The 13,468-nt window shown below is 32.5% G+C and overlaps 1 protein-coding gene across 1 annotated transcript in view; it reads left to right on the plus strand.

Annotated features, from left to right (window-relative positions):
* The first annotated feature begins 7,268 nt into the window (after window positions 1-7,268).
* LOC127735079 (AP-5 complex subunit beta-1-like) overlaps window positions 7,269-13,468 on the plus strand; it is a 30,455-nt gene continuing 24,255 nt past the window's right edge. Inside the window, exons 1-3 of the mRNA XM_052245173.1 lie at window positions 7,269-7,408; window positions 11,744-11,832; window positions 13,143-13,257. Coding sequence (XP_052101133.1) covers window positions 7,307-7,408; window positions 11,744-11,832; window positions 13,143-13,257 — 306 coding nt within the window. The 5' untranslated portion in view covers window positions 7,269-7,306. The remainder of the gene's footprint in view (window positions 7,409-11,743; window positions 11,833-13,142; window positions 13,258-13,468) is intronic.

Here is a 13,468-nt window from a genome sequence, read left to right on the forward strand (position 1 = left end):
TTTGGACCACATAAAAAAACAATTACAGTCCACTTGTCACAAATAGATCACATTTGTACAACCTATGTTGACCCAACATAAGCTTAAACAGGCAGACATTGAGTTCAAGTCTTAAATTTGAAGTAAATCCTGCTACTATTTCCTGAACATATAATTTATGCAAACTTGGCCATGTGAATACCTTTTTTATCTGTGCATTCCGTGGATAACAAAATCTAACTGAATTTAAAAGCCAGCGTCCAAACACGTCGGAAAACACTACGAAAGACCAAAATCAATATGTATATATTTTTGACATTTCTACTATTTCCTTTACCGTTTTCCACGTTCTTGATATTTCCCCCGTATGTTTTGCTTTGTACTGCAAGTGTTAGTTTGGGTGCACCTGGCTCAAGTATAACTTACAATTTAAAACTTTGTAAGTTTTGTATTACCATGAAGATGTTACTTTACATGTCTGTCAGTATTTATTTTGCTTTATTTTCGAATTTCGTAAAGTGTCAGTAACAAAAGAACGTTCGAAACAGTTTTGTAAATGTCTGAGGTTAAGGCATATCTTTTTATAACGTGAAAATTATTAAAAACGACACTGGAAGCATCTTTTCACAAGATTCTACTCCCAAAAGCCTCATTTAAAATGTGCTCAATCGTAATTAAGTTCAAAAGTTTTTATTCTGCGTCTTTTTCATCTTTACAAATATAACATTAATGGGGTCCAAACCAGACGCTGAATGTCTTTTTGATCTCTTTTATTCTGTTATCTGGTGCATATGCTTTATATAGAACGTAATCACACAAAAGTTTTTATAAAAATGATAGGATTTGCGACTTCGATAACTACAAGCATTACTTTGTCTGGAAAAGGATGGTTCACACATATTATCTTTTGTCTATTGAATGAGTCTACAAAAAATATGATTACCTAACCATCTTTTACAAAATTATACATGATGAGCTTCATATTTACAGTGTAAATCTACGTCTTTTGTTTTGTCTTTTGATTTGTCTTATGGTCATTGTGTTGACCATCCTTCTTTGCATTACTATTTCTGATTACCTACACTTAATCATTATTCTTAATGCAGTATCGAAGTGGGATTAAACATATATTTTCTGTAAATACACACAACACAATAAGCGCTAAGAATGATGTCATATGAATTATTTTTAAACAACTTGCCCGTAGTAACCTACTCGTAGCTATTTTTTTTTTCTTTTTGATTTATAGTTTTGTCGCAGTAACTTCTGTAAGGGATAGTTTTGAAAGGTGCTCACATCTGGCGAAATGAATACATTTAATAATGATGCATGGTATCTGCCATAAATCACATAATTGATTATAAAACATTATTAAAAATAACTATTAGACTACTACTCCAACAAAAACATTAACTAATACTACAGCAACGGCTACTTGCACAATATATACAGGTCATCTGGAAGTAAGCGAGCTTTTCATGTGGTTTCGTCTAGGAAGAATTAAGAAGGTTCCAACCTAATGTTCGTCCATTTTCATGAGATGTCGCCAGTTTATATGATTATGACGAAATTGAGGTTTCAGAAATCGAAAGGCGAACCAGTTACTCGTTTTAAAAAGATATCTACCGGTCTCTCAATAGGTATATAACAATGCAAGATGTTATGCATATTTTGTAATGTTTAAAGTTGAATTTTATTAATTAGTGCTTTCGGAATACTGGTGCGGTCTCATTAATCGAGTGACATTGAAAATTGCATAATCCGCGCATGTGTTTTAATAATTCTTTGTTCGTATGCATCAATTAAACTTAACCACTCCACTATTTACAGAGAAGTTTAAAGGTAATTGGAAAGAGGTAGGATTTTGTTTCACACCAGGGTCATTTTTAGAGTCTTTCTATCCTCACTAAAATTCACAGTACTGTATCATAACCTTACGTGTGTATTTTAGGGTTCCAACAATATTATGACTTACTAGTATTCTTAAGTTGGATTCAATCACGGGCTCCAAATTTCATAAAGAGCATTAAGTCCACGTATCTTGAGCCGAAGTTTGTAACAATAATAAAATTAGGATGGAGCCCAGGGCATGTTTTACTCCACAATTAAACATATGACCAAACCATGTCTCATCATAGATACCGGGCTCCAAATTTGTCCGCCAGACCCTTTTTTGGTCTACAAAAGATTCATCAGTGACGTTCGAACCAAAACATATTTTAAAGGCCAAATAAAGTACGAATTTAAAGAGCATCGACCCCAAATTTCGAAAGGTTTTGCCCAATACAGCTAAGGTAGTATATTCCTGGGGTATAAGATCCTTAGTGTTTCGAAAAATAATCAAATAGCATTATCATTAATGCGGACACTTTTTAAAAGTTACAGCCATAAAATGTTAAAATCATTCTAAACACTCAGATTTTTTTACCACAGACAACGATGACCTCAGTCATATTTAGCACACATTTTTTTTTTTTGGGGGGGGGGTCATTTCACTTATCAAGGCCCTTTAACTTCGTAATTGATTTAGTCTTCAAACTGTTTTGATTCGAACACCTCTGAGAGTCTTGTGTAGACCAAATGCGCATCTGTCGTAGTAAAATCATCACCCTAGTATATTTAAGGACTGTTTACTCCTCGATGTCGTGTGCATAACGGAGGGGCAACAAAATACAGATTTTCAATTATTTGGTTTGACCCAGCTGGAGAACGAACCCAACCTCCCGCACTTGAAACGAGCACACACCCACAAAATTATCGATCGGGAGACGAGTTAATAAGTAATTGTGTGATACTTTCATTATTTGTTGTCGTTTACAGATATGAATTTGATTTTAACTTTACTTAATTCTTCTTTCTCTCAATACCCACAAAATAGGGCAGTCCCTCAAAGTCGACCTAAGATTGGGAATTTGTTATTAACGTACCCCTTTTAGTTACAAAGCTTACCATGCATTTAATGTATTTTTGTTATTTTTATATATTGTGTATTTGACTTTCTCTTAAATTGGAAAAGTAGGAATGTGGTTAGTCCAAATAATTATGACGTCTTGAAAGGCTATTTCATTTTTTTGCTTTGGCGCCTTACTGCGACACAGTAAGGCATCAAAGCAAAAAAAAAGACTTTCAAGACGTCATAATTATTTGGACTAAAGTGTGGTGTTTAAATTCATGCCCCTATATTCTTACACGCAGTTTACAAATTCAAAGCAAAGAAACAGCGCGCCTTTACTCGCAAAGGGTGTCTTATTTGCATTCTCCGTTTCGTTTAATTATGGTGTGCATTAATAAAAACATACCAAGTCAAAATCTTGTCAAAATGTATAACTTGAATCATGCCAGTCTGCGCATTGGTCACATAAGGCCTTTAACACGGGTTCAAAAGCTCAAAACTCAATGAAAATATAAAAATAAGAAAATGTGGTATGACTGCAAATGAGACAACATTACACCAGAGACCAAATGACATAGAAGTTAACAACTATAGGTCACCGTACGGCCTTCAACAATGAGCAAAACCCATACCGCATAGTCAGCTATAAAAGACCCCGAAATGACAAATGTAAAACAATTCAAACGAGAAAACTAACGGCCTGATTTATGTACAAAACACTGAATAAACGAAAAACAAATACACAGCAACAAACGACAACCACTGAAATACAGGCTCCTGACTTGTTACAGGCACATACAGGATGTGTTGGAACTAGTTTACTGGCGCCAAACCCTTCCCTAACCTGGGACAGTGATGTTGTAACAGTACAACATAAGAACAAGTTCATTACGAGCATACGTTTTAAGTATTAAGTAAACGTATATTGTCTTCACTTTTATTTTTGTCGATTTGTTTGTATGAAGCAGACTATCTATAAGGCTCATTAGCTTGACGGTAATATCACACCGGTTATCCCGATCCAAATCTGCGGAGGCATCCGAACCCCCGAGGACCAATTAATGAAAAGTTTGTAACTGTGGGTAGGTTAAATCTGGATCCGATTCACACGGAGCATAATTCCTCCGTGGCAATCGGATCAAGATTTTACTTACTCACCGTTACAAACTTTTCATTAATTGCTCCTCGGGATTCGGATCTCTTTGCGGTTTCGGATCTCTTTGCAGTTTCGGATCTCTTTGCGGATTCGGATCTTTGCGGTTTCGGATCGGGATACCCAGTGTGGGGTATGTTGAACCGGACAGCAGATTTTACATGGCGCAAAACCTCTTACTTGTACGACAGTCATTTCAGTTCCAATTAACAATTGTATGTTTTGGCTGGAGTCCGCATGTTCCGCACATGCAGTCAAACGGATGTAAATATATGTATTCATACATACCGCAAAATATAATGGACGCCTGGTCCTTGTATGTGAAGTTGCAGGCTATTGTATGCTCTATATACCTTATTTAGCGTGTGATTCCGAAAAGTAATCTTACAGCAACACTTGCTGAGGGACCGTCCGTAACGCAGTCATGTCCGATTTGGGAATATTAAACTTTCGCGGCATAGATTCATACAATTAATCAGTTGTACATAGATCCGGGATTTTGTTTGTAAAAGCCGACCAGAACTAAAAAAATGGCGGTAGTAAATAACAATTTAGAACCTTGTAATAAAAAAAAATCATAAAATTTCTGCTATAAGCGGGGGGCGGCTTTCTCCCTCACTGGATCAGCCCCTATAAATGATAACATAGATGTTTCATTTTGATTAGCAGACAACAATCACGTGGTGTTTGAAAGGTCAGTGTATTTTTTATTTCCAAAGAAAACGCGCAGTATCCATGTATTAACGTGTTCTTGTAAAGCCTTGCATCTTTGGTGAGTTTTTACAACAGTTCATAGAAATATTTCAAACAAAACAAACGAAAAGCTCGATTTAACTTTTTTAAATCCTTAGTTTTAGTTTTAATTAAAGTGTACTTATAATAGTTGAATGCTTCCCTTGTTGCACTTTTATAGGATTGTTTCGAGGACACATAAGATAAGCATAAAAGAGTTATTTAAAGTAGGTACATGCATCACTTAAAAGAGAGCCGAAAATACCAAAGGGATATTCAAACTCATAAGTCGAAAACAATCTAACAATACCATGGCAAAAAAAAGAAAAGCGTTCAAAAGACAAATAACAGTATACAAAACACAACATAGAAAAGCTGAGCAACACGTACCCACCAATCAGAACCGGATGAATTCAGGGTAAGAAGACCCTGCTCCTTATGCCAGTGACACCCGTCGTGTTACTCCTAAAACAGTTGCATACGTTGATAAGTTATATCAAGTGATACGACATCACGCAATAGCGGATTGGTAATAGGCGCTTGTATATCTAACCAAAAGACATCCACGATTTCTAAACCATCGGTCATGTATAATTTTCTAATCCTGAAACTTGAACGAATGTGAAATGAAATCGAGACACATTTTTCTTGACAAAAGATAAACGTTATTGCTTCCGGTATAAATAACACAACATTAAAAAGCACAAATGACAACACTTACAACTAAATCAAGAGTAACGCGAATCCCTTTAAAACAAAACTTGGGGGTGATATCACGTGCTCCGGAAAGGTAAGAAGATCCTAATCATAATGTGGCACCCCGTCGTGTTGCTCGTGTGAGTACAAACCCGGTGATAGTCGAATTCGTTAGGTCACATTCGAGGAGAAGAGGACAGGATTGTGGTTACTACAATTGGAACACAATGCATAATAAACTCTGTATAGCATTTTATCAACATACCAATATTTAATAGGCATACACAGTACACGCAAACAGAGACATACAAAGTAAACAATATATATATATATATATATATCAATATGCAAGCACTATAAAGCGATACAAAAACATACATGAATCAAATAGATATGCAATGATACAAAAAATACTTAGCATAACCAAGAAATTAAAATCGTATTGCACATATATAAACATAAAAACATACATGTCAAGCTTGATTGCTCAAAACCTGCAGGAGCAAGATCTACATATGTTATTACCAGTCGAGTAGCTTATTAAGCTTTTGAATTGGTTCAAACTCGAGGCTGTCCTCCATTCATTAGGTTGGGGGCACCTAGATATGATCTGAAGAAATTCAAGCCATTACAGGTTATATTCACCTTAATTACTTCCACAGTGTTTTATCTCCTAAAAGAATAAGATCTTTTTATTAAGTGTAAATAGACCATTAGTTATTTTGAAAACGTCTAAAGCCTAGCCTTGAGTCTACAAATTGATGATGATGCCAAACCTTATTTATTAAATATTTGACCATATTTACTTTGATAATCATCATAATAAAATATCAGGGTATTTCAATTTTCTTAGTATTGTGCTCACAAAAAAAAATACCAGGCTACAGGACAAATTGAATACTAGTAAAAATTGCACATAATGATTAAACAATAAGTCTTTGAACGGTTTTAGATGCAATTGCAAGCGCTAATTGCAAGCGCTTAAGCTGAAATTATAAGGGTTTACTCTCAGTATTTTGTTGTTGGAAAACTTTGATAATTTATTAGTGTAACTTTCTGTTTCCGAAAGTTCCATAACCTTTTTAAAAGAAAAGAGAATGGAAAGTCATTATGTCCTAGAATGACAAAGTATTGCCTTCAGCATAGGTGCTAAAAACTTGCAGTGAGGTGATATTTTTTTTTTTTTGCTCCGTGTTGCCTCAGTGTGACTTTGAAATGAAGAACAGCAATAAAAGCACTGTTACTTTCCTTTTTTTGTGAGTGTGTTTTTTTTTGCTGTGCATGTTCTGATTTTGTGTCATGGATGAATACACCATATCCTTTGTTTTTTTTTTATTATACAGTTCACTTTAATGTTTTACAATGGTTAAAAAATCATTTAGGCAATTATTAAAAAGTACTGACTCCAGAATATATCCTTGGGATCATGATTCCTTTATAGCTGAGACTACTATAACACAAGTTTTATACATGTGTTATAGTAGTCTCAGTTTATAGATAGTTTTGCACGACGACGGACCGGTGCACGACTAGATTTGTTTAAATAAAATTTATCATATAATAATAACACATTTACTTTAAAAAAAAATCATGGGCTCGTCTCTCACCTTTTTTACTAGGACTCAGATAAAATGCAACTTTCACGCACGTTATTTTTTTAATAGATAAAGGTATCAGTGTATTTTTCCGTGTGAATTTTAAATGTTCATTTTGATTCGAGAAAATATGCTTTCTTATTTTATGCCGATATTTCCGTCTTCGTGTCTGACCTATACCAGAAATTGTTTTAAAATTATGTTAGAGGCCTAACCTACCTCTACATTAAAGATTTCAATTGAAATTTGACCTGCAAAATGACTTGTGAAAACATTGTTTTGCAATTAAAAAGTGACATCGAAATGGGCTCAGTAAAAAGAAAAATTTCAGATAAAAGCTACATATGTGACATTTTAAAGGTATCGAATTTTAAACGTGAATTTGCCATGTTTAAGGCGGTACCCCGTAAAATTTACCTGAAACTCCCCAAAACCTGGGATTAATATACTAGTCCTAGCCAAAACTCATAACAAATAGACAAAACAATATTTGGCATTGTTTATACCTTGAATATTACTCCGAGTACAGCCAAACCTGTGCAGTTGAAAAAGTTTTAATTATGAAAATAAATACAATCACTTAAAAACAATCAGTAACTTTTTATTGTCTTCATTACTCATGTCATTCAACTAGATGTTAGAGAAATTAAGGACCAATCATCTAGACTTATTAATTTCTGGAAAAGTTGACAAACAAAAGTTGCCACTATTGACTTAAACAAATGCACTTCAATGTTTGTTTGCTATATTCAAAAACTAAAAACTTTACATCCCTATTGGGCTATAATTTCTCATTTGGATTATTATAACCAAATTTTGTGAATGGTTGCATCCAACCTGTTGTAAACCTTTTCAGCTTCACCAGTCACTCCAAATGTACATTCAAAAATCAAATGGAGTTCTTTAACATTCAATACAGTAACAGCATGTACAGTGCAGGTAATGACCTCGCTAAAGTTATGTACATCAGACTGTGATCTGACATATTGGGAAAAGAGGCATTTTCCGACTGATTTTAATCATTAGCTTGAAAACGAGTACATTAACCCTCTTATTTATAATGAAATATGGCTTGGTTATGTATGAAGATTATTTGTACAAATTTTTATGAAGAAATCATCGATGAATTTTTAAAAAATTAGATAAATTTAAATACACAGCAAAAAATACCAGTTTCTTCTAAAATCATGAAATTTATTTAAAATGAATTATTTTCAAAGAGCAAATTTCGAGTTTTCTTATAAAAGGATTATATTCCAAATGTTTTTACTAAATCTGCTTGTGATTATCTTTTGAAACGAAATGTTAAATATATCATGTAAAGTATATCATGTATATCTGCTCAAAGGATAGAAATGTCCAAGAAAAAGAAATTTTGAGAAAATGTCTAAAATTTCGACTCCATCTATCTCTAAAAGTAGCATTTAAGGTAGCACAATACAAAGTTTTTTTCACCCCCAATCAGACAACTTTAAACTGATGTAATTTCTTTCATCCGGCTTTAAATTTTATAAATGAGGTACCAAAAGAAAGAAGAAAGATTAATCTTTCAAATGGTCATAATTTCATTATGACATAATTATTACATAATTAATTATTATGTAATTAGTTGCTATATTGTGATGTCCACACTTGAATGAAATTAGCTTCTTTGTTATTCATAGCATCCCAAAATATTTTATAGATTCTTGTACAACACAGTTTGACCTCCAAAACCGTGTCTCAGATTTTTCCTATTGTATTTCATTCTCTCACAAACCTTCAATGAAGTTTGCAACCTCAATTCATAAGAGATCACTAAATTTAATTGGGTATAAAATTTGTTCTATTGATGTTTTTGGAAATCTGTGACACGGTTTTGAAGATAACTGGTCAAGGAACAACATGTGTGAAAATTAGGCATATAGGGGCACCCATCTAGGAGCTAAATTCATTTAAAACTACATTTTCATGACAAAAATGAATTTGTCACAATTGAATAAATAAGGATTTTCCTACTTGTACCCCATTCACTTCAATATAATTCACACATGTACCATGGGGATACATCAGGATTGGCCTTTAATCATAAATCAATTAGGTTTGGACCAGTAAGAAAGCATTCCATTTCAGCAATTCTAAATATGTAAAGAAAATGCACACCCTATGCATCAAAAATCAGATCTGGCGGGAGATGTTATATCATCATTGACCTTGCTGTAAGTCAGTTGCTACTGATATGGTCAAAACTCTGCCCACCATGATTAACCTTTCAGGGGTTTCATTATCTTTCCTGTTGACTGGTACATTCCTATTTATAGGTGGTACTTTTCAAAATACTCAATGAACATCTTGTATAAAAATTCCTGAATTCAGGCGGTACTTATCAGTAGCATAGGAGGGTAAAAGTACCGGGTACCGCCTCCTAATGAATGGCCTGAACCTTTACTTCTAATGATCTCGGAAGTTTAATTACACATTGCATTTACTTTTTTCACAAAATGATCAGTTGGTCAGTCTAGAGGATCCTTATGGGGGATTTCTCGAATTATAATTGTATACAATGACAATATGGTGTCTTACACAAAGTAGATTTTTTTTTCATTTTTGCAGTTTGAAAATGAAATATTTAATTTGTATTTTCTTTTAAAAAGAATTCATATTTAAACATTCTCTTCAACAAATTCAAGTATAAACATCAGAAACATTAATTGTTGTACAATTACACTTGTTTAATATCTGTACATTTATATTTTGATTTCCACTATATCTCCAAATAGTTGTTTTGTTTTTTTCTCTTGGCAGTTCCAACATAGAAATGTATTTTTATTTGGAATTCATTATCTTCATTTTTCCATAAATCCCTAATCCACCTCTTTTTCATAATTGTTATTTTTATTGCTGGTCAGTGGTTATAAAGCTATCAAATGATTCTATTGATTAACCACAAAGTACTGCCCACATGTTCTTATCTTGTATCAGTCAGCCATGTGCATTTGTTTATAAAACTAATTATCATCAAAACTAATTAACAATGCAAGATATGTAAATAATTTTTTCTTCTGTGGTTTTGGAATATTAAGAAGTAACAAAAACAGCTGAAAATGAAATTTTGATAAAATTTAGTTACTTTTGTATTGTGCTACCTTAAAGGTATATTTTTTATTACATATTTAAATTTACTGTGTTACAAATAGCTAGTATGCAAATTATCGTAAAGGAATTACCATGGGATCAAAACTGTATAGTATGCCCTGAAATACATTTATGCTGGGATTTTCACCATATTTAACTATGCACTATTGAACTGATCACAGTGATGTCAATTTTTTTCATGTTTTTAATACTCTTTTTGTTGTTGGTAATTGGGGTTCTTCAGGTACAGCCATTCTTCTAAACCAAATCTTTGTATCCATAAAAGAATTTAGTAAATTTAAAGGTTTTAAGTGATTTAAGGAACATTAATGTAAAAAAAAAAGAAATTAACTTTAGGGAGTGAAAAATTGTCTCTTTTGTCATTAATTTTTTAAAGAGTTTCATGGTGAAACTGAAATATCCACAATCTTGAATTGGACAATTACATGTACATTGTACTGCTGTTTATATTAGATTTTTTAAAGTAAGATATACATGTCTATAATTCCATATTATATACAGTATGTATAAAAATAGTTTCATGTATTTGTGTGGGTAAACATTATTGTGGATTGATGAAAAATTTGATTTTTACAGATATTTGATATCTTGGTTGGCGAAGTCTACATACAAGCCTAATGAAAATTTAACTTTATTAAAAAATTTAATTTGTGGTTCACCTTTACCAAGAAAATCCACAAAAATTGCTATCAACAATTAGTGATGAATGATCAGTATATATTTTTTCCAATACATGTCCTATCTTCATAATCTTGTGCCTAAAATAGGTCTAAATTTCAAACAATATTTATATCGGAAAGTCCACTTAAAGGAGGTGGAAGTAACCAGGTTGATGGAGACAACAAAACAAAGAAGTTTTTTTTTCTGTACATGTACTCTGGGAACAGTATATCTAACGTCAATATATATGTTCCTGATGTACTTCAGGATTTGTAAAGAAGAAAACTGCAATTTATACATGTAGTTTTTGAATCTGTACTGTCTAGTCATGCTTCATGAGATTCATTTTTTGTGTCATGTTAAAAAAAATTTTAAAGTTTGAAATGTCAGCCTCTGTTGACGATAATGTGTGTACAGTTGGTCTAAATTTATATCATAGCCATCTATACAAAGGGAAATAACTCTAGACAGAAAATTTTAATTTCAAATAGCATTATTACATGTATAAGCAACATTTGATTATAAACTTTATTATGAACTCATTGTTTTTTCCTGTTTTGTAGACAAGTTTCCCTTCTATCATAACTATGGCCATGTCACAAGATGCTGAGAACATTTTACAATATTTTATCTCTTATTTTTGTTTTTAAATTCACTAATTTATTACTTACATTTTAAAATGATATGATTTCATATGATTGTGATGCTAAATCTGTGTGCCTTGAGATTCACTTAACCAGATCATGAATCAACAGTAAACGTGGGAAATTTGTTGATTAATGTCCAGATGTCACTTTTTAAAAATTAATGGTATGTTTAATTAGCCTTTGCTTGACTATTTATTCTGGCCTCTTGTTCATAATTTTTTTGATGTAACTGAATAGCTATTTTGTATTTTAGGTGCTACATGATTCATCAATAGTGTGTCGTCAAAAGCAAGAGTTTTTGGTGTTGCTTGAAGAGCAAACTTCATTTTGTCGTGGTATTGAGTATGTATTTCAAGTCAGTATGCAATGCATTCAAGTTTGAAGTTGCTATTTATACTCTATGATAAAAGATTTAATAATGTGATGTCACATCTGAAACATCCAAATTAATTTACTGGTAATCAATGTCTCTGTCTTCTATTTAACTCTTTGATCAGATTGGTTTTTATGTTTTTATATAGGAAAACATGGAGATTTCTACATACATGGAAAAACAGATAAGGCAAAATTCCTGCAAATAATAGTAGAATGGGTTGCAGCTAGACAGAATTACTTTTAATAAATATGTAGTCGTACACCAATTTTAAAAAGAAAAAGAAATACCTAAAGGCCTATACAGACACACATTTTTTTATACATATGTATATATAAAATCAAAATTTAGGTATGAACTGTTTTCCTCGATGTGCAAAACACTTACCCTATATGTATTTTAAATCAAAATAGACCATATTGAGAAATTGATCTCCTGTGACAACAGATGAAAATTTGGAAAGTCAACCTTGCACAGCAATCCAAAAGGAGTGAGGCTATAAAGGGTCAAAATGTGGACTGCAAAAGTCTGTTCAATTTTCTGTTTAGTATTATCAGTAAAAGCAATTTTGTTTTAAAACTTGAATAGTATCATGTTGATCCAAGCTGTCAACACTGTTTTAAGGAAAGAGCAAGAAGATGAAATGTTTTGATAATTTAAATTTAAAAAAGAAGATGTGGTATGATTGCCAATGAGACAACTCTCCACAAGAGACCAAATGACACAGAAATTATCAACTATAGGTCACTGTATGCCTTCAACAATGAGCAAAGCCCATACCACATAGTCAGCTAAAAAAAGGCCCCGAAATGACAAATGTAAAATAATTCAACGGAGAAAATTAACGGCCTAATTTATGTACAAAATAATGAACGAAAAACAAATATGTTACACAGCAACAAACGACAACCACTGAATTACAGGCTCCTGACTTAGGACAGGCACATACAGAATGTGGTGGGTTTAAATTTGTTTGAAGGTGCCAACCCTCCCCTAACCTTGGACAGTGGTGTAACAGTACAACATAAGAACAAACTATAAAAATCAGTTGAAAAAGTTGAAAAAGGCTTAACTCATCAGATGGAAACAAATAGAAATACATCTAACAAAAACACAGAGTGGACATGGACGGGTTCTTATACATCCCCACAACAAAAGACACTAATTTGCATGCTTTTAGAATATGATTATTGTTTTTTTACTGGGATATTGTATGGTTCAAAATTTAAGGTCTATTGCACTGTATGCAGTTTTATTTTCATCATATATAATTATACAGTATAGAAGAAGTTTTGAGATCACTGAAAGAATGTTTGGAAAGCAACAAAGATGTCTTATTTTCATGTCAGCTTCTTAGTACTATGACAAGTTTGATGATACAGTTTGAAATTCTTGTTAGTACATGTATTTAATCTTTTCATTTAAATGGAGTTTTATGTAAAATATGTTAATATATCAACTTGAAAGGCAAAGAGCAACATATGTGAAGTATTCAAATAAATTTTATACAGTTTAAGACAGAATACAGAAAACATAGAGATATTGATAAGGGATTTGTGTGCCTCAAAACGGTTTGCATTTCCTTAATCTAATTCTAAAGTATTG

Source organism: Mytilus californianus, unplaced genomic scaffold (genome assembly GCF_021869535.1).
Source record: "Mytilus californianus isolate M0D057914Y unplaced genomic scaffold, xbMytCali1.0.p SCAF_3, whole genome shotgun sequence".
Taxonomy (NCBI): Eukaryota; Metazoa; Mollusca; class Bivalvia; order Mytilida; family Mytilidae; genus Mytilus; species Mytilus californianus.